Genomic DNA, 20,991 nt, shown 5'->3' on the forward strand with positions numbered 1-20,991 from the left:
GGCTGGTGTGAACAAGGTTACCGGCCTAAGCAGGGATAATCTGATTTGTTTCGCTGACTGCGGACCTTTGGCCTGCCCTAGCCTGAGCAGATCAAACAGCTCCCCTTCCGCGACTGTGGAGGTGCCAGGACACACAGAACGATGATCCAGACGCTGGTTTTTAAAACCTGACGGACGTGCAACTCTCTGCCTTGCGCCAGTGCCGCTGTGCCTCCAGGGCTGCTGATGTGTACGTGCCTGTAGGGGGAAGAAAAAAAAACCCTAACATGGACAGGGGCCATTTTGGTCAGGGGGGGAAAAAAAAGGCAACTTGAATAAACATGACATAAATGAGTCACCCACAGGATCACCACAGCAATTAGGGCCCAATTTGAACCAATGAAAATCAAAAGCCGTGCATTTAGGCTTACCCACTGTAATCCAGCCCCTGCTTAACCTCCGCAGAGACTCACATGTGCACAGACCGCATGCGCGGCCAGACATAAAAGCTCCATCACCTCGCAGAAAGGGCTCTCCAATAAACCCCTGATCCTAACAGAGTGACCACCTTTAACGGCGGAAAATAATATTTATTCAAGTGTCGATTGCTGATGCCATCTGTAACGTGTCCTGCAAGAGCAGCTCCCATAAACATGGCGCAAAAAAAACCCTGTGATAGTTTAAAAAGGGTCAAACAATGGGCCATGGATAGATCCCTCCCTATTTCCTCTGCCTTGGTCCCAGCACTCATCTCCCCCAATGTGTTTCTTCACTGCTTCACCGCATCGTTCACCCACACAGTCATAAAAACAGACTACGAGACAGAAAGTCAATTTTAACTTTTTGGTAGTTGTTTTTGTTTTTTGGAAAATGCCCACTCTAGAAGAACTGGAACTCAGCCATTTATGATGTCACAAAGGGCAATGATACCATGGCATGATGTCAATTCATTCCACATGTCTTAGACCACTCCCAGCCTCCTTGTTTGTGCAAGCCCCCCCAAGCAGTCACACTAAATCATCCATTTTGGTTGTTAAGTTTTCTGAACATCTATAGTAATGTTTGGCTACTTTTGTTTTTCTCTTTTTCTTTACTAATAATGCAAAGCTTCTCCACTCTAGTGAAGGATAAAAACTAAATATCTGAAATGGGTTAAATATGGGAACTCTACTGCATTCCACTGCATGTCTCTTGCCCACTAAAAAAAAACATTGCAAAGCTATTTTTTTACATTCTTGGTAAATGCTGTGAGGTGGCATCTCTTGGTGTACATATAATCAGAATTACCCAACGAAAAGTAAATGTTTCCAGTATTCCAATTTTGCACAAAAAAGAAGAAAAAGAAGAATAAATGTCCTTCCATGACATTTAATATGCAGGCATTTTTCCATTTCTGGACTGTTACTGCAGGGCACCAGACTATCAAGTCTTCTCTAATTAGGAGACATCACAGGAGGGAAACAAAAAGAAAATGAAAAATCTCACTATGCATGACTGATTTGATTTCTGCATAAAAGGTGCGTTTATCGTTACTCAAACAAAGTAATAAAGACATTTTTTAAGAGCAGGTGAAAGGCGAAATGATCGGAATCATCCTGCCAACCAACAATCCACACAGGAAGCAGCGGGAAAAAATTCAAGAAAATGGTATAAAATTTGACATGTATGGCAAGCGGTTGCAAATCTTTTTTGTGGAGAGTGCGCCACACATTTCGGCAAAAGGTGGGGTGGGGGAAGGGAATGCTCACTATGCACCTAATCCACCACATTCTTGTTAGGGCTCCGAGTTTGAATTCAGGCTGGCTACAATGCCATGCGCTAGGAGGGGTTGCAAAAGGCTGAGGTAATTGGATTGGAATACGGCATTGAGTGTCAGACAACAAAAGATATCCATCTCTCTCTCATGGCCTTTCAGCTCTTTTGTGGCTGCCGGGAATTTTATTTGCTCATTCACTCTACTCTTCCGAGCCCGGCAAGGACAGAAGAGCGGGGGGCGGCCCACCAGGACGGGCTCAGTCTGGTGGTCTCGTGTGCGAGCCGGTGGAATGGCATTGCCTGTGCGAGCCCCTGTGTGCGGATGCGTGAACCCCGGATTCCCCCAAAGCCCAGGGGTCATTTGTGTGATCATTACCATAATCACATTAAGGCTGCAGGAGATTAGCACCATGGCCTCAGAGGAGAAACCCTGTCTGTGCCCTGCGTTGACTACGGGCCATGAGGAACAGTGCACAAGCTGCTGCAGTTACCTAGAACAAACGTGCAAAGGCAGTCAAGTGACAGAGCTGCAAAACGAGTTTATAATTCAGCAAGCAGCGGCAAAAGAAAACCTTTATTGAGATGCATAGACTGAGCATTTTGGTTTGTGATCTCCAACACAGTGATGGTTACTGCTCACCATAATGCCCATGGTCCGTTTGTCTCACCGATATCCACAGCAACCATTAGTATCCTCCAGGCTTTTTCTTCATGCCAACACACATATCACCTCTGGGCAGGTCACGGGAACATGGTGGATGGTATCGCCTGACACCCCTTCCAAGCCCTATCAAACCGTTCTCCATCTCCGCACTGAATTCAAGCTTTTTCCCTCCGCCATGGGGGAGGGAGAAAAAAAAAGAAAGGAAAAAACTCTCTCTTGGGTTAAAAACCTCTCCAATTAACCCTAATTACCCCGAGGAGCATTTCAATGAGACCTGTAACCTGAGATGTCTATCGGTGGAACAGTGGGGGGAGGAAGCCATACCTTTCTCCTTGAAGTTCAACTGCAGGAAACGTGTCCTCCGAATATCGACAGCGGTGATTTAAGATGGTGGAGGGGGCTCGCATGAGGCTACCTGCTCGCTGAGGAATGTGTTTTTATCCCGGCACTCCAGCTGCAGCCACAACGGCTTATTTTAAGAGGTCCCATGTTACGTAAAATTCACTTTGCCAGTGCTTTCTAACAATAGGATGCTTTTCTAGCCTGTCAGTGGACCATTTAGAGATGGGACAAGTATACTTTTGGCTTCTCTTGCTTGCTCCACTTTTTGAAAAATGATGTGCCAAAAACACAGCTATGAATATCAGGCTGTTGTGATGTCACAAAGGGCACAGGTATCTTCTCCCAGGCAAAAGTGGCATCACCGAGACCATCAAAACCCTCCATTTTTTTGGTCACGTTTCAAACATGTAAAACCCAAAAATTTGTTGTAGCCACCTGTTTTTTTTTGCAGAAGGCAGCAAACAGGGGGCTAAACTGGAGGCTTGAACAGTTGAGGAATGATTCATCTGGCGAAGCAATGCCTGGGAGTCTGTGATGAAGAACGGAGCTCTTAATAAGCCTCTATAGGACAGACATGGAGCTGTCCCGAGCAGAAGCTACCGTGCATGCTGTTGTTGTTGTTGTTGTACTGAGGCATAAAGATAAGATAAGCTGTGTACCTGGTTGCACAAGTGAAAACAATGAACTGGTCCTTGGGGTACCCGGGGCAGACCACGGTGGGAAAAGCGTGTAAACCCCGGACCTGTGCGCTTATTGGCTAAAAACACATATAGGATAGATGTGCGACACCCTCATAAAAGGCGAGATAAAGCAACCGCACATGGTTACTGATTGATGCGGCCCTCTCTGTGTAAAAGCCACAGCTCCCGACCGTTTTCTTCGTTGTGACCCATTGACTGACCTGTGTAATTGGTGCGCACAAATCACTAACCACAGGGCCAAGGGGGATCCCCATCCTCTCAAACGAAAATGTGTGTGTGTGTGTGTGTGTGTGTGTGTGTGTGTGTGTGTGTGTGTTGTCACTGATCCTACTCAGTTGCTGCTGAAAGACAAAAAAAAAAAAGGTTTATCTTTCAGCAATTGGACGTCATCATCAAACACATTGGTCACCGATAACTTGTGGAAATTCTACTTTTTAATAATTATACAATCGGGGCCGTACAGTGAAGGCTGGCTCATTTGGAACAGCTCCAGCTTGCACGCCACTTAGTGAAAGAGACATTCCTCAGGCAGGCACAGAACGTGCAGGTCTGCCACTCTGGGGCACTGTTGTGTGCATTGCTGATAACGCCGAGCTATTCCAGTTCACATCAGTGGTTCAGTATCAGAACCTTACGAATATTCCGAAAATCTTTTTTTTCATCCGAGGCTTGCCTTTACTAGCAAAGGAAGGCCGCCCTGCATTCCTCGCCTTGAATTAAAACGCCCTTGAATCCTCCCCGGCCTTGATGAACGCTCATTTTGCTATCCAGGTGATTTAGTGTCGCCCTAATGGAGCGAACACAGCCAGAGAGTTAAAGCAGTTAAAGTCAGTCTACCCACCTTTTAGGCCGACATAAATCTTTATGGGGTAAAATAACAGTATAAATTGTGGTCAGTGCAGCGCGCCACTGAGGCAGTGCATGGGGAGGACGAGGAGAGGTGGCTGCCTCTCTGACAATACAGATCACTTATATTTATGGCCTGTGGTCGGGGTGACTTATGATTATCAATAACACTGCGCCCATTGATAATTTCCTACCTTATTATTGCTTTATTTTTTTTATTTTTTTTTGGGGGGGGGAAAGGCGCTTTGAGCGCAAACCTTGAGTGCATGATTAACCTCATAAACGAGCGCGGGGAGGGCGTGGCCTTGCTCATGAATATGTAGAAGCTGGGCTCTCGCGGACACACCCCTCTGTTGAACTTGTTTCGCTCGCTGCAGCTCTGGCCAGCAGTCAGCCAGCCAGTCAGCGAGCAAACAGTGAACTCGGCTGACGCATGGCCACCGTGTAGAAACTTTCTTCGACACTGCAAAGTCGGGGAGGGAAGAAGCAGCAGCGCTCGGATAAATAAATAAATAAAAACGCAGGCGACCCGTCGCTCGGAGACGATTTTTCTTATCTTGGGGAGGGGGGGACGAAGGACGCACGAACCAGGAAGAGACGCGGGTCTTCTTCTTTTTTTTTCTTTTTTCCTCTTTTTTTTCCTATGAATCTGGAACTTGTGCGCCCGCCGGATCAAAGTCTCGTTCGCCACCCGTGCATGTTGAAGCCAGGGGAGGGGAGCTCTGGTGCCGTGTGTCGCCGGCCGAACCACCAGTACGAGACGAGTGGCAGCCACAGCAGTCCGGAGGCATGATTTTGAGACGGGGACCGGTGCTCGCCGCCCTTCTGCTCTGCTCTCTGGCCAAGGTACGTGGGGCTTTGCGTCGGGTCACCGCCGTCAGTGACAACAACAGCGGCGGCAGCAGAAACGGCATCAACAGCATGAGAGAGAAAAAAAAAAAAAAGAGTTCAGTCGCGTCCTGGATGTACTTTTAGCGCGTGCGTCGCCGCGTTGTGCGCGTGTGCAAACTAGACCCCTCCAAACACACGCACATTCGTTGCATTCACTGTTCTGTCTCTTCCCCCCCAACAGGTGTCAGAGGGATCCGGACAATTCGAGTTCCAAATCTTGTCGATGCACAACGTCAACGGGGAGCTGCTGAGCGGCGCGTGTTGCGACGGCGCGCGGAACACCGGGGACAGGAAGTGCACGCGGGACGAGTGCGATACCTTTTTCAAAGTTTGCCTAAAGGAATACCAGTCGAGGGTGTCCGCCGCGGGGCCCTGCAGCTTCGGAATGGGATCTACGGCCGTCCTCGGGGGGAATACGTTTTCTTTGAAGAGCTCCGTCAGGAGTGACAAATCCAGGATAATTTTGCCCTTCAGTTTTGCCTGGCCGGTGAGTTTCAAAAAAGAAAGAAAGAAAGAAAGAAAAGAAAACGACGAAAAAAAAAAAAGTCTACCCCGACCCATTTGTCCAAATATGAAGAAAGTTTTGAGAGAGAGAGAGAGAGAGAGAGAGAGAGAGAGAGAGAGAGAGAGAGAGAGAGAGAAAAAAGTTTGTTTGCAGGGCAATTCAGCGCAATTACTGTCAGTCAGTCGTTGTCACTCAGCAAAAAAGTAGATAGAAAGCAAACAAACAGAGTTCCTCTCTGGTAGTTCACTCTTGAATCAGTCTTTTGAGAAAGCCCCTCCACTCCTCTGCGCTCCTATTAGCTGCACCAGGTGCGCACGTTTCCCCCCCAATCACAATAAGGACATTTTTTAACGCTATTTAAATATCCGAACGAAGTCTACGTGCTGTAGTAAAGCAGAGGTTTGAAAACATCTTCACGGAAGATTCCCGGTCAATGTTTTTCCTCCCATGGTCGTCTTGGCTTACCAAAAAAAAAAAAAAAAATTGGAGATGAAAAGTTGGTTGAGCCACATTCTCACAGACCACCAGCACCCCCTCCCCACCCTCCTCTCCCCCACCCCTCCCTGGCAGCGACTCATGTTGCATGGTTGTGCAGCTCAAGGGTTGAAACCCCACTTTCTGGTTTCCTCAAGTGTCAGCTCTTCTTCGCAGAGTAAATACACGGGGGTCTGACGGGCCTGCGGTGGCGTTGTTGCTCCTTGTGTTCGTGTGTGTGTGTGCGTGTGTGTGTGTTGAGTGTGAGAGGGAGGATTGGCCGTGGCTGCAGCGTGTTTCCGTGCAGTGAAAAAAGCAGGACTCGCTCACACAGACTGACTGGCCCCACGGCTTTGGCCCGCAAAACTCCTTCACTGCGCCTGATGGGTAGAAAGGCCCAGTGGCGTTGGTATGTGTGTGTCCAATTACATCAAGGCTATTTTTGCTTCAATCCTGATGGGACTTCTTGTTGTAGTTTCCGCTATTGTGTTCCGCAATGGCTCCTATCAGACTGAATAGGAACTGCAAGACCTTTTTTTTTTTTTTGTGCGTGCGTGCGTGCGTGCGTGCGTGCGTGTGTGTGTGTGTCTGCGCCTCGACTTACAATTTAGAGAATTGTGTTTTCTCTATGACCTGATAGCCATCAAAACAATGTTCACAGCAGGCTAAGTGTGCAATCCGAGACCATCTGTATTTTTCCTGGGCTCTCCACTTCGACATGGGCGCCCCGGCCGCCACCTTCGCTCTTTAAAAGACAAAAGGTTTCTGTTTATGCCAGTGCTATGGCAGCGCTGAGTTGACGCGGACGCTCTGAGGCAGATTAGTTTTATTTTACCGCTTATTTCTGCTGGTCGAGCCCTTGGCGACGGTGAGGAAAGCCGACGTTCAGCTGCCTCTCTTAGTTCTGGCTCTGGAAAGTGTTGTGGCCGACAAAAAGACGGCGGCTGCCGGGTACATCACGTGCTGATCAAAAACAAGCATGTTCTTCAGCGACTGTTTAGTTTGAGCCAGCTGTGCTGCGGAGGAACACGGCTGAGGGGAACCAACTTCTTTTGCTCTCCCCAGGCTGCAGTCGGTGTCGACGGTGACGATCCCGCCGGTTCGGCACGATATCACTCTTTGTCCTTTTCATCAGTTCATTGGTCACTGCGGACAGATGGCGGCGAGGTGCAACCGGGTTGTCGGGTACTCTGAGTTCACGCGGTCCCCTCCTGCCCCCACCCCCACCCCCACCCCCACCCTCACCGGGGCCTGCTTGTGAGCCGCATGAAGTTGGCCTCTTGTCCAGGCCCAGGGCTTTGTTTAAGTCACGCTCGGTTGGACCCCAGGCATTTCATCGCTTTAACCTAGCCACCCACGGTAACTGCAGCACTTAATGAGGCCGCGCACATGTGCTGCCATCAGGTACGGGGGTGGGCGACAGCTTGGGGTGGGGTCCGGCCCCCGATGCCGTCTGCCCGGAGACGGGCGCCTGGGCTGTTTTCACGGATCCACCGATGTCGGTTCCACACTTTTTCTTTTCTTTTCAGTTTTTTTTTTGATTCCACAGAGTAGCGAGGGCCTTCACAGTGTATCAAGCAGAGACAATGGCGTGCCCTCGGTGACTACAGTGAGGATTACAGAGCATAATGGAGGCCGTGCAGCTGTAATGCCAGCACAGGGCAGGCCAACAGGAAGCAGTTGTAGTAGACTCAGCAGTGATGGAAGTCGGGTTTTTCAGGCGACCTGTGACCTTCTCCCTGCGGCCACCTCAGCATGTTTCGCCCACGTTGCGCCGCGAAGAGAGCAAAAGTTTTTCCAATGGGAACAATTAACATCTCAACAACCAATTAGTGACCAGTTGCGCCTTTTTAAATGTTCCCGCATTGTCTTTCTTCACACCTGACTGAATTTGCCACTAGTGTGTCTCTTCAGACCTGATCGCGTCTTACGCGATTTAATTTGTCATTGAGTCGGGCTGGTTGGGAGCTGCCATCAGGTGAGCTGGGAAACGGTGGGAAGTTTCAGCCTTCGGGGTGAGTTGCCCCGGCAACCATGGGAGTAATGACATGTTTGTTTTATTTAGACTGCTCTGATGTGGCAGTTAGGTGCAAATTACTCAAGTCAAAGAGGGAAAAATGTCGGAGCTCTTTTTTTTTCCCCCTCTTCACCTCGTCCTGCCCTCTGCTTTAAGACTTTCTCGGCTTCGCCTGCCGTGGTTTGTGTGTTAGGGTTGCGTTACATAATGGCTCTGCCGCTTGCTGGAGTTGTGTCAAGCGATATGAACGCGTGACATCCTCAGAAAATGCCTTTTCATCACGATCGCCCGCGACCTGTTTTTATTTCCCTTAATGGTCAGTGACCCTGGGAGACCACCGATGGCTGGCGGCTTGTGTTATTGCAAGATTAATGGGATTTTAATTTCTAGAGAGCCGATTGTATGCGCGGACGCCGTTTGCTCAGAAATCTGTTTTCCGCATCTCTTGTTTGATTTGGCAGCCAGCGGTGTGCTTTTGTCCAGGGTGAGGTTCTGCTGTATTCCAGGGCAGTTAAAAAAACAAAAAAAACACAATATATTTAATGAGCTGTTGTACAACTGCCTCGCTCCAGCTCTTGTTTTGATGAAAGTCTCCCGGGAAACAATGCATTCCTTCCTTCCCCAGTCCATCAGAGCAGGCATTGACTTTTTGAGATGATTATGAGCGGTGCCGCCTCCTCCATGACCGGGCCGGGCTTTTCTAGAGAAAACAGGGTGTGTAGCTCAGGAGTCCCAATCACTGGTAAGATCTCGCCTTGATACCGCTGAAGTGATTGATTCAGGAAAACTGATACAGAAGGTCAACATCCCACTGACTGGACTGTTGACTTTTCCTCTGGGCTGAGATCAGGCCCGGGGGCCGGCCTAATGTGTTGGACCACGCTTTTACTGAGAGGCTGTGCCACTTTTTTATTTTATTTTTGCTATTCCGCAGGCCGTACTTTCTTTTGCTCTTTGTTCGATTTGCAATGGCAAGTCAAATGGGTCCGTGGAGGAGTGTGAGGCGTATGTGTCGGGGAAAAAAAAAAAAAATCCCCTTCTGAGAGGATTCAGTAGTGTTCTTTGGCAAGCCGTGGCGTTTTGAACTGGAATGCTCCGTTCCGCTTATGTTGCTTGTCTGTCTGCTGGACAGTGTCTGCTTGGCCAGGGGAGATAAGAAGACATATGGCCACACTTATTGCACTTGGACGTGTGTTTGTGTGCGCTCTCTTTAGTTCAAAGCAAAGTTGTGAGTCAGCTGGGAGCCTGGGAAAAGTGAACCTGGCAGTGGCAGACGGCTCCGAGCTGATAACGGCGGAGGAGTTGCGCGGTGCTAGTAAAGGGGGAGTTGGGCAGTGTCTCTCCTTTCTGGAAGCATTTTTTTCCGCGTGGCACGGCCGCCTGTCAGATCAGACATGGCGAGGCTGCGTTGCCTGTTTAGATTACTCAGATTCAGTCGGCGGCGGCGTCGTGTGTCTCAGTTGAGTAAACCAAAACATTCCCGAGTCCTCATTCTAATTTTCGTTGCTTATTAGCGGGTATGGATTGCTTCCATGACATGGGGTGGATGATCACAGTGCTGCAATGGCATCCGTGTTGAGGCAAGTCCAAGTCGTGCAAGGCGAGGAAGGGTGTGTTATGTTGTGTTGATTTACTTTTCAAAGGTAGTCAGCCACAAACCCATTAAAGTCTTTGTCTCTGGCAACATTCCACAAAGTGATTCGACTGTGTGTGTGCGTGTGCCCCCCCTTTCCCCTTACCTCCTGTCAGGCTCGAACACAGCTTGAGGTTTTGATGTGTTGCAGGTGAAGTGAGCTGATTGATTGTTTTACTAGGCAGGGAGTCATTATCCCCGCTATCGTGACTGGCGTCAAAATTTCGCTCAACTTGATCGGGAGTTCAGTGAAAGTTGACTTGAATCCAGGGGCAGTGCGCTTGTTTCCATCCCCACTCCTGTTCGACTTGCTCGGACATTAGTCACCACGACGTCACGCTGCTGCTGCTGCTGCTGCAGCCATGACTGGTGTGAATTGTGGGAGAAAGACGTCGTTTACTTAATTCTGGTGGGCGTCTTTGCCTGAGAGTTCCTGTTCTTGGGATGACGTCAGTGTGTTTTATGATGCCGGGCATTTTAGGGATGTGTTGTGGGTGACGGTTGGAGATTTTTTTTTTTTTTTTTTTTACACTCAACCCAATAATACGTCAAATGAGGCTCAAGGTGCACTCATTTGGAATGTTGCACTTAAGTGCACAGACGATTAAGAACAGCTGCTTCAGCTCAGCTCTGCCAAAAACATCTGCAGAACTTCTCAACAACACAGCTAAAAACTGCCTCATGCACAACGTTAACATTGCAAACAATGTTAACGTTAAACCCTGTTTTCTAATGTTCCGTCTGATCTTGTATTTTTTTTTAACTGATTTTATCTTGGCGGGAAAAAAAAAATGTATTCCCCCCCCTTTCCATGCCATTGGATCAGTTTTCGAAACATTCCACATCCCAGGCCTTCTGTACATGCAGGGACCTCAGATGGCTGTTGTGCGTAGTGTCAACGCAGCCAATTCCAAGTTGGGTCGCGGCAGCCGATGACCTGATATCACATTACCACTGACTCATTTGCCTTGAGTTCAGTGTCAAGTGATTGCAGCCAGTTGTGATTCAAAGCACACTGTCATGCCTGCGCTGGGTGATAAGCTCTGTTTCTCAATAATAACTGTCCTTATTGCAGGGAAACACTGGCACAGGATCAAACAAAAGCCCCTGTGCATGATGGGAAGTCAAATGGCTCACAAAAAAGGAAAAGAATCAGTCCTTCCTTCTTCTTTTTTTTTTTTTTTTTTGGTTTAAGGAAAGTGAACAAGATTTTCCCTTCAGGCAGGTTTGTTTACCATGAAGTCATCACAGCAAAGAGGGCCACAGTGGTAATGCAGTTTTTTCCGACGCTTGACTAGCAGCTAGCTGTGAGCCTTGCGAGCCCTGGACACGGGTTACTCTCCTTTCCTCTCCTGCAGTAGCGCGCCTGCCTTCCCAGTGCACGGCTCACAGTTGCATTGTTCATTCCCTCCTGACTGCGGTGCAGGGCAACGTGAATGTGTAAGCCGATATCGGTGTGAGCGGCGCCGCCACCGAGCCTGCGTTGGACAAAGCGCTTGAATGGAGTCCCAAATCCAGACCAAAAAAAAAAAGAACCTCTCTTTTGTTGCTTTTCTGTATTGCAACTAAAAATAAGACTTAAGTACCATCCTTCACGCTAAGCTTCTGTTTCCCCCCCCCCCCCCCCCCGTCTCCCCACTCACGACGACTCTGCTGAAATAGCAGCGTCCTCGAGTGCTTTGTTTTGGGTCATTCGCAACATTCTTGGTGGCACCAGAGGTTTATATATTAGCATGAAATTTAAAATCCCACATGTATTGCAAAACAGGAACGACTATAAGTTTTCTGGGAACCTTGGAAGTCGTCCTCGAGCTTCTCTCGCCACACTGTAATAACATGTGGAAAAAAACTTTCTGCAGCAAGCAGGGGGACGGTATTTGAGATGAGGGCATATCTGAGGCATCCTGGGGTGAGGGTATTGCCTTTTCGGCCGTCAGTCCAAGTCATTCCTCAAATTCGTTAAGTGCAGCCTTGATGTTGCTGTATAGTTTGTAATATTTTCGGTTCCCTCCTGGCCGGGTGGGCGTCCAGGGCGACTGCCAACCCAGAGACGTCTACACCACCGCACACTTATCCTCCATAATCAGACCAGTGCAATCGCCGCTCCGAGTCAACAATGAGCGGCATTAGCACAAGGCCTGGCTTTCAGCTTAGACACAATGAGATGGAAATAAAAAACCAGCAGAAATCGTGGGAGAAAAAGGGAAAAAAGTTCGGGACTGCTTTTTTTTTTTTTTTTTTTTTTTCTTTCCCCAAAGACTGAAATATGACAACGGCAAAAAAAATTTGGTTGGGGAAACATGTTGAATGTGTTACTTGTTAACGAGGAAATGTGTGGGAATGATGTAGGAGTTAGTTTGCATGGTAACTAACAAACAGCCCCCTCTGTGAATGTGAATGTTTTTTATACAGTGACCGCCTGATGATCTGGCTGTTGGCTCACCCTCCTCTGCTTTATCTCATGTCTTGTCCTCCTCAGAGATCCTACACTTTGATAGTTGAGGCCCTGGACTCCAACAATGAAACCAGTGGTGAGTACTCGTCTTCTCAATCTGCCTTCCAAGTCCCCCTAACCCCACCCCAGCCCCCACCCCTGCCTCCACCTCCGCCCCTCTCACTGCAACGCCCGCTCGCGTTCACAGCAGTTGAAGGTCAGGAAAGGAAGCGGATTCCCCCGCGCACCCCCCTGCCCTCTTTAGCGCGGTCCGCGGGGCGTTGCGTGTATTAAGAGAGCGCGCTGACAGGCGCCTGAAAGGCCAGGAGCCGCGTTGTTGACGCGTGTGGGAGGAGGAAGTGGAAGAGGAACGGGGACGTGCGGGCGCGCGGGGAGGGAGGGGGGCTGCAGTCGAGTGGAGGAAATATGAAAATGCAGAACCCGTGCTGCTCCCTCCCCCTCCCCCGACACACCTCACCTGTGAAAATGTTTGCATTTGGCCGATGACTGATGGCAGGTGCTGCCAGCTAAGGTCAGGGTCACGCTGTGTCAATGTCACTGAGGTGTGAAACACACTTCTTTTTTTTCTTTTTTTGCCGTTCAACTCTACACCCTGCACGGCTACATCCTGGCCTGTTTAGGTTGAACCCCCCCCCCCCAGAATCTTCTGGTCCGGTTGCCAGGTTCGGTCCCTGCCGTCAACGATGCTGGCATCCCTGCTGGTCGCCCGGTCAGCTTGGCGGCACTGCCGAGGGGGGAGGATGGGGGGGGGTTCTCTCTCGCCCCCCTTCACTTGTTTATGCAGCTCTGTTTGAGGTCAATACGGCTTCGGCCTTTTCTGCTGTATTTGCCGCTCCCCGGAGAGCTATTAGGACGCCGGTGCGAAAAGCCCCCTTGAATGAACGGTCAGCGCTGGTTCATCGTATCTCCAAGCAGCCGGGGCAGCCTGCAGATCCGGTGCCTTCATTCAGCCCTGGCTGTCTGGACCTAGCTGGCAGCTGCTTCTTGGCTAAACGAAAAACCGCCCTTTTTGATTTCGCACAAAACTGCTGATAAACTTTTTTCTTCAATAGCAAAAAGTTTCACCTTCAGAAAACGGACTCGGGTGCATGAGAACGAATTATCCAGGCTTTATAGAAAAAAAAAAAAAATGCGATTTGCGTCCAGCTTGGCGCCGGGCAGCAGGTAGCGAGGACGTGTTACTCCACGAGGGCGCAGGCCAACGGTCGGTAGAGAAATGCCACACCGCGCTGGCGCGCCGGGTTCCCGACCACTGCGAAATATGACTGGGCGCTGCGATTTTAGCGCGTCCCGCCGCCCAGTCATACACTCACACACACACACACACACACACACACCGCCACGGCTTGGTAAATAAGTGACAGCAGGGGCCGTCACCCGTTGCATCATCCGAAACGCAGGGAGCGACTGACTCGACGGTCGGTCACCTCATGGCTTGTGAGCGCGGTAAATAACGGCCGCGACCTGTTTTTCATTTGGCCCCCAGGTGGAGGATTTAGACGGTCGGCTCACTGGCCTTTCAAGTGCCTGTGTGTGTGTGTGTGTGTGTGTGTGTGGGGGGGGGGGAGTTGTGTGTGTACATAGCTGTGTTTCGAGATGAGAACGGACATGTTTGCTCACTCCCGAGTGTGTTTGCGGTGTGTGTAATCGCAGCCCTCGGCTTTTCAGGCCTGTCCTTGTGCATTTGACAGCACATGTTTAACATGAAAATAAACCTCTCCCCCGGTCTCGGCCTGGGTTTTTTTTTTTTAGTTTTTAGTTGGGTTTTTTTTGCGACGACTTAGATAACGGGCCCCCTCTGTCCCCTCACGTCTGAGACGTGGGTCGTTGTCCTCGAGCGTGTGAAAAATCCGGGGATTCGCACGATTCCCGCCCGCCGCCGAGTGAGGTACTCACGGAAAAAAAGAAAGAGGAGAAATGTGCTGATGGCACGCTGGCCAGCCTCCTGCCAGTGGACTGCGGCAGCGGCGTCCTCACGCTGCAATTTACGGCGGCTGCGGTTCTGTCCGAGCAGCGGCCAGATGGAGGAGAGCGGCGTCTGAAAGCAGTAATGTGCCCGAGCTGTAAACCTGAGGATCAGAAACCAACCCAGGGAGAGTTGGAGAGGGAGCGTGAGAAAAAAAAAAAATCCCTCAGCGCCGCTCATTACACGCAGCCTTCTCCCTTCTTTTTTTTTTCCACCCTTGCTTTTACTCCTTGTACTTTTCTTCCTCCACAGCTCGTTCCTTTTGCTCTAATTACATATAATCTGCCATCTCCGAGATCTTCTGCATTTTGTGTCTGATTTTTTTTTTTTTGTGTAATTTTTGGCTTCCTGGGGACGCTGAACCCTTTAATTGTGTAATGCGCCGAGGAAGTTGTTTTCAACTGGCCAAGCTGACAAACTTTCTTAAGCCTCCTTTCTTTGCTCCCCCCCCCGCCCCCCCTCCCCACCAACCCCACCTTTTGTTGACGGTGTCAAAATTTACATTTCCAAGGCGCTGATGGGAAGCTAATCGAGAAGGCCTCGCACTCCGGCATGATCAACCCCAGCCCGCAGTGGCAGAAGCTGACTCACAACGGGCTGGTGGCTCAGTTTGACTACCAGATCCGGGTCAGCTGCGACGAGCACTACTACGGCTTCGGCTGCAACAAGTTCTGTCGGCCGAGGGACGAGTTCTTCGGCCATTACACCTGCGACTACAACGGCAACAAGACGTGTCTGGAGGGCTGGTCCGGGCCTGACTGCAACACCGGTAAGTGATGCGTGACGTTGCTTCACATCGGTGGGCGGGCGGGTGGGCGGGATGACGGCAGCAAATCCAACCATGAATGAGTCCTCTAAACCTCGCCGCCAGACTGTAATCAGTGATTCACGCTGATACGCTGTCTGCTGCATGATTCCACCGTGAATGGCGGCCCTTGTTTCGCGCGCCCTTCCTCGCGCAATTCCCCCCCCCCCCCCCCCTTTCTTTCGCCATCAAAAGCCGCCCATTTAGGGAGAGAGCGCTCGAGGCGCCGAGGAAGTCGTCCCGGGCACTTTTCTTTTTCAATATTTTACTCCGGCGTTGTAGCGGAGCGTTGATTGCGCATCGCCAGTGTTTACTCTCATGGACTGAAGTGACACAGAGGTCGGCAATTACGCGAGATGTACAGCTGTAATTAAAATGTTCTGAAAAGTGAAGCTAAGTTTGAACCTAGTTACCAGGAAGCTTCTCTCTCTCCCTCTCTCCCTCTCTCTCTCCTCTTCCTCCTGCAGCTATATGTCGGCAAGGCTGCAGCACCGAGCACGGCTCCTGCAAGGAGCCTGGAGAATGCAAGTAAGTTGCCCGGGCTGCCCGCCGTGATTCATTTCTCTTTCTATCAGCGCTCCTCTCGCCCGTTAACAATGTCAGATGTCAAACACGGTTTGTTCAACTGCCTGTATTTATTAGGGGGGTGTCCGGTGCCAGGTGGCATGTGGTGCGGATCAAGCAGATAGCGCATGCAGGGTTTTTTTTTTTTTTTTTTTTTTGCGTGTCCAAGCGCCAGCATGGATCTTCCCCTCTACGTGCCTGGCCCGGGCTCGACCGACAGCTGCAGGCCTGAGCTGCAAATCTCTAATGTCGAGTCGGGCTTTGTTTTGTTTTGTTTTGTTTTTTTGGAATATCCTCTTCAAGGAAAAAAGGGGCCCCGAGCCAACCGAGAGGTTTGCGCTCTTAAGAGCCGAGCGTTATCAGTCAGATCTTGTGCAACGTTCGGATGAGACCTAATGAGCATTGTTTGTGTTGCTAATGGTTTCCCAGTGCTGTTTTCTTTTTTTTTTTGCACACAGCCTGAGGAAAAGCTGAGATGCGTATCAGAGCCGGTGTGGTGGGAGGAGGGCTGGGAGGAGGGGGAGGAGGGGGGGGGGGTTGCACTGTGCACAGCAACAGTTCTATCTCCTCTCCTCTCCTCGTCCCTGGAGCTCTTGCCCGACTCTTCCCACAGCTGAGGCACCGGCTCCTAGTTGTCTGATTTGGCAGCGCGTCAAGCGCAGGGACGATCAGGTTTGTTCATTTTGTGCCGCGGCCGTGTTGTTTTTCCCAAGCTTTTGACATCATCGGGTTTCTTGTGAGCGCTTGTGTGGCCACCGGCAGAACATGAGGTTTGCGAGCCGCCTTTTTTTTTTTTTTTTTTGTGTGTGTGTGTGTGTGTGTGTGTGTGTGTGTGTGTGTGTGTTGTGTCTTTACACAGGTGTGGCTACATTTAGAGCGCTGGGTATGACTCGCCCCTCGCGCGCGCTGCCAAGGGAGCTCTCGGAGCCAGCTCAACTGCTCCTGCAGGCAGGCCAGCGAGCATTTTCCCAGCGTCGGGTCGCCGCTGCGCAGGCTGCAGGCTGCAGGCTAAAGGCCGCCTCCCTGTCACTAACTTCCAAGGCGGCCGAGCCAAGGCTAATGACGCGCCGTGGGATTTTCTTTTAGCGGTGGAGCTCGTAATGACGCAGTCCGTTTTCGGTTGTTACCAAGAGCAATAACAGCGACCCGAAATTGCCACAATAGAAAATTGCCCTGAGAAGCGAAGCGCGAGAGCCCAGTTTTAAAAACTCCCAGCATGCATCGGTCGCCCGCTTCGCAATGTAATGTCACATTCCCCAGTAATTTGACGGTGCAATAACTGTAAATGATCCTGGTAGTGGATGGAAGGGGGGGGGGGTGGCATTGAGGTTGGAAGGGGGGGGGGGGGGGTTTCCTCTGCTTCTCATGAGGAGGATTAGCGCACTCTTAAGAATAGCCTCTTTAATCACAGGCTGAAGTTTACTTTACCACCACGTTTATTTTTACAGTCCATCCGTTTCTCGGGGCTAATCAGCCCCCCCCCTCCCACGGGACGCTGCGTTTCCTGTCGCTCGCTTCCAAAGGCAGCAACCGCACTGCCACCTCTTTTTCTTTTTTTTTTTCTTTCCGAAGGGCCGTAGTTATCAGCAAGGCCCGATTGCCGTCTTAATTACGGAGCGCGAGTGATAAAAGAGACTGTGGCGCTATCAGGGTAATTGCGGACCTGGATGTTTCAGCGGCCGGCCAGCTCAGCCCTCGGGCCGCGAGCTTGACTCCCTGACTCATGGGAAAGCAGGACGAGCAGACGTCCTCGTAGCTGAGAGGGGGGGGGGCGAGCCTTCCTCTCCGACGAGAGGCCGCATCTGCCAAAACCACAGGCGCAGCGCCGTGGAAGCAGCCTCGGGCGGCGTGCTAGCGTCAGCTGTGCTAACAGTCGTGGCGGAGCTGCAATCAAGGGCTTTCTCTCCGCCCGCTCGCTCGGTGGAAGGACGCCGAAGCTGAAGCACACCTCCGCGTCCCCCCGCTCCTCGGCTCCTTGCTCCAGAGCTGTTGCGTAAACGGCTCACCCAGATTAATCGGTGCTCCCTGAGTGACGGACGGCGAGGTCCAGCCGCGGAATAACCGCCTCTTTGTTCCGTTTGCGCAGCTCCGCAGGTTTTTCTGCGATTGCATCAGATTATCGCCGTGTCGCCTCGCGTAGGAATTTCGGAATAAACACCAGATTAAGATCTTAGCGTTCCCAGATACCACGGGGATTAAGGCTGTTTGCCGTGATTTGTGTTATTTATTTATTTTCCCTGTGGATTGTGCATGTTTGTGCGTTCCGCCGTGTCCCCACCTGCGCTCGAGGCTCACGGCGCGGCGCCTCTGTTTGTGCCCTGCAGGTGCCTGTACGGCTGGCAGGACCAGTACTGCGACAAGTGCATCCCCCACCCCGGCTGCGTGCACGGCACCTGCGTGGAGCCCTGGCAGTGCCTGTGCGACACCAACTGGGGCGGCCACCTCTGCGACAAAGGTTAATTCCCGTCTCCGGTTGCAGCCGGCCGTCGCTCGCAGGAGCGGCCCGGCGCTGTTGTCTGAAAACACTCCTGAGCCGTTTGAAACACTCCTTTTTTTTTTTCTTTCTCCTCTCTCCCCAGACCTGAACTACTGCGGCACTCACCAGCCGTGCCTCAACGGAGGGACGTGCATCAACACGGGGCCCGACAAGTACCAGTGCACCTGCGAGGAGGGCTACTCCGGTGCCAACTGCGACAGGGGTGAGAGCCAACGATCCCGGGCAGGATGGGCGTCTCACAGTAAAACTGGTGGCGGAGGACTGCTGAGAAACGCTCCGCTAATGTCTTCCTGCGCGGCGAGTTTTAAGCAGTCCAGCATGTGGGACGGCAATCCTGATGGCGTCCACATGCGTGGAGGATCGCGCCGAAGCGTGCCAACGAGTTGCACCGAGGGGAAATTTCGGAGTCGGTCCAAGCGCGCCGCTGCTCTCGTTTTGCAAGCTGCTCTCCGACTCTGCCGAAGCTCTGCGCGCAGCGCTGTACCGTGTCAGAAAGGCAGAAACGTTGCACATGTTTGTCGATGAGACGCTGAAGTCTGAGAAGGTTCCGGGCCTGGGAGGGAGGTCAGAGGTTACCTCGGGTTTGTAATCAGAGGAGGCGGCGACGCGGCTGTAATCTGTCTCCACCCCGGCGGCGAGCGGCTCCGTCTTCAGGTAAACCACCAGTGGGATGCCCCCCCCATCGCCCCGAAACCCCCCCCTCCCCCACTCGCTCCTCGCTCAGGCACTCGAGACGGCTGGGCGTGGCGCTCGCCGGCTCAGCTGCTTGAAACACTTACCAAGGAGATGATGTTTTTTTTTTTTTGTTTTTTTTTTCTTCTTCCCTTCCTCATTAAATCTGCGCCTGGCCCGGGCGCTGACAGCTTAACTGCAGAGATGTCAGTAAACGGTGCCCTTCGTAACCGGAGGTCCTCTGACTGGGGGGGGGGGGGTGGCAGACGGACGTCAAAGCCATTGTATTCACGCAGGGCGCAGCGCCACACGCAGTCCCTCCCCTCCTCCCCTCCTTCCAGCGACGCCGCCCACCGACCACCCCCGAGCGGCCGAGTCAATCATTCATCTCGCTCGCCCTCCAAAAACCGCCCTTGAAGGAGAAACTCCCGGGGCGGCGGCCTTCCTCTTTTTCCTGCCCGTCCCATCCCGCCACTCTCTCATCTTCTGCCGCCGTTCCAGGCAGAAGAGTGGCGGGGAGTCGTGGAGGGGGGGGGGGTCACGGTGCGTTGGTCGGGTCAACTTAGCGTGAAAGATGATTTCCTGGTGGTGCGGTCCGCCCGCCAGGCGGGTCATGAGAGAAGCGGGGGGTGGAGGGGATTTTTCAGCGGGCTTTTTGGAGGGAATGAGGAGGAGGAGGAGGAGTGGGAGGTGGTGGGTGATGGAGGGAAGTCACCCTCTCCCTCCACCGGACCCCCAGCGGAGGAGTGAAGCTATCCAGACTTTTAAAGCAACAGACTCAGCAGCATTTTCTCAAGTGTTGTGTGTGTGTCACTCCACAAACACAGGAGACGAACCTGCACATCGGTTTTCCAGGTTTCTCCCAAACGAGCTCCGTTTGCTAACAATGTAACAAAGGGAGCATTCAGCTGTCGTCTTTTTTTTTTTTTATCATTATCATCATTATTCATTTTTCACTCTGGAAACTGACTCACAAGGGTGGGTGTTTCTACACGCGTGTGACCTATTTTTTTAAGAACGACTTCTCTCTCCCTCTCTCTCTCTTTCTCTCTCTCACTCTCTCCCCCCCCCCCCAACAAACTTTAGCTGAGCACGCCTGCCTGTCCAACCCGTGCTCCAACGGCGGGAGCTGCTCCGAGACCAGTCAGGGCTACGAGTGCCAGTGTGCGCCGGGCTGGAGTGGCCCCTCCTGCGACATCAGTAAGCTGGGAAAAATGTTCACATCGCCTGTGGGGGAAAACACTGTTTTATAAACCAGCACTGATTGGATTTGTTTGGGTTTTTTTTGTGCGTTTGTTTTCTTTTCTCTTCCCTCCCCCGCTGCACTCCACTCGCCTCGCCGCTCAGACGTGGACGACTGCTCTCCAAACCCCTGCAATCACGGAGGCACCTGCCAGGACCAGGTTAATGGTTACAAGTGTCTGTGTCCTTCGCAGTGGACGGGCAAAACGTGCCTGATAGGTGAGAACCTGCGTTCCCTCTCTCCGGCCTCTCAGCGGCGTCTGTCAGCCGCACATGCAAAATGTCACTGACCCCCCCGCTCTTCCCTCTCCCTCCCTCCCTCCCTCCGTCCTCTGCCAGATGCCAACGAATGCGACAGCAACCCTTGCGCCAATGCCAACTCCTGCCGCAACCTGATTGGCGGATACTTCTGCGAGTGCTTGCCCGGTTGGACGGGCCAGAACTGCGACATCAGTGAGTGCGGGGCGCCGAGGAGGGTGTGTGTGTGTGTGTGTGTGTGTGTGTGTGTGTGTGTGTGTGTGTGTGTGTGTGTTGTCGGGGGGGCGGGGGGCTGTCAGGTGCAGCTGCAGCTGCGGGACCACCCCTCCTTCCCTTCCTTCCTTCCCTCCCTCCTTCCCTTCAGCTCATTCAGAAAAGGGCTGATATCGAAGTGGTAACGCAGGGGAAAAAAAAAAGAGTCTGAGACAAACAGTTGGACGCGGCTCCTTCTGCTCCTCGTGCAGTGTAAACGAATACGCCGTATCATTATTAGCCGCGTGTGTGGCCGCGGCTGCGCTGATTTAGAGGCGGCTCCGAAACAATCCCAGCGCTAGTTTCACTTGGCAGCAGGCGGGATTGCTCAACGCTCCCGCGCCCTTCATACAACCCTCGCCGAGCTCTCTCTCTCTTTCTCTCTCTCTCTCTCGCTCTCTCCTCCTCCTCCGAGCTCTCTCTCTTTTTCTCTCTCTCTCTCCCTCTCTATCTCTCCTCTCTCTCTCCTCCTC

General features: G+C 51.8%; 1 protein-coding gene across 1 annotated transcript in view; it reads left to right on the forward strand.

The window, feature by feature from the left end:
• The first annotated feature begins 4,661 nt into the window (after positions 1-4,661).
• The window catches only part of jag1b (jagged canonical Notch ligand 1b), a 29,921-nt gene continuing 13,591 nt past the window's right edge, over positions 4,662-20,991 (forward strand). The window contains exons 1-10 of the mRNA XM_076018917.1: positions 4,662-5,133; positions 5,360-5,665; positions 12,287-12,338; positions 14,740-14,997; positions 15,501-15,561; positions 17,922-18,052; positions 18,177-18,296; positions 19,853-19,966; positions 20,114-20,227; positions 20,348-20,461. Of these exons, the coding sequence (XP_075875032.1) occupies positions 5,077-5,133; positions 5,360-5,665; positions 12,287-12,338; positions 14,740-14,997; positions 15,501-15,561; positions 17,922-18,052; positions 18,177-18,296; positions 19,853-19,966; positions 20,114-20,227; positions 20,348-20,461 (1,327 nt within the window). The 5' untranslated portion in view covers positions 4,662-5,076. The remainder of the gene's footprint in view (positions 5,134-5,359; positions 5,666-12,286; positions 12,339-14,739; positions 14,998-15,500; positions 15,562-17,921; positions 18,053-18,176; positions 18,297-19,852; positions 19,967-20,113; positions 20,228-20,347; positions 20,462-20,991) is intronic.

The sequence above is a fragment of the Nelusetta ayraudi genome, unplaced genomic scaffold (assembly GCF_046127955.1).
Source record: "Nelusetta ayraudi isolate G7.1 ecotype Tasmania unplaced genomic scaffold, CSIRO-AGI_Nayr_v1 ptg000008l, whole genome shotgun sequence".
NCBI lineage: Eukaryota > Metazoa > Chordata > Actinopteri > Tetraodontiformes > Monacanthidae > Nelusetta > Nelusetta ayraudi.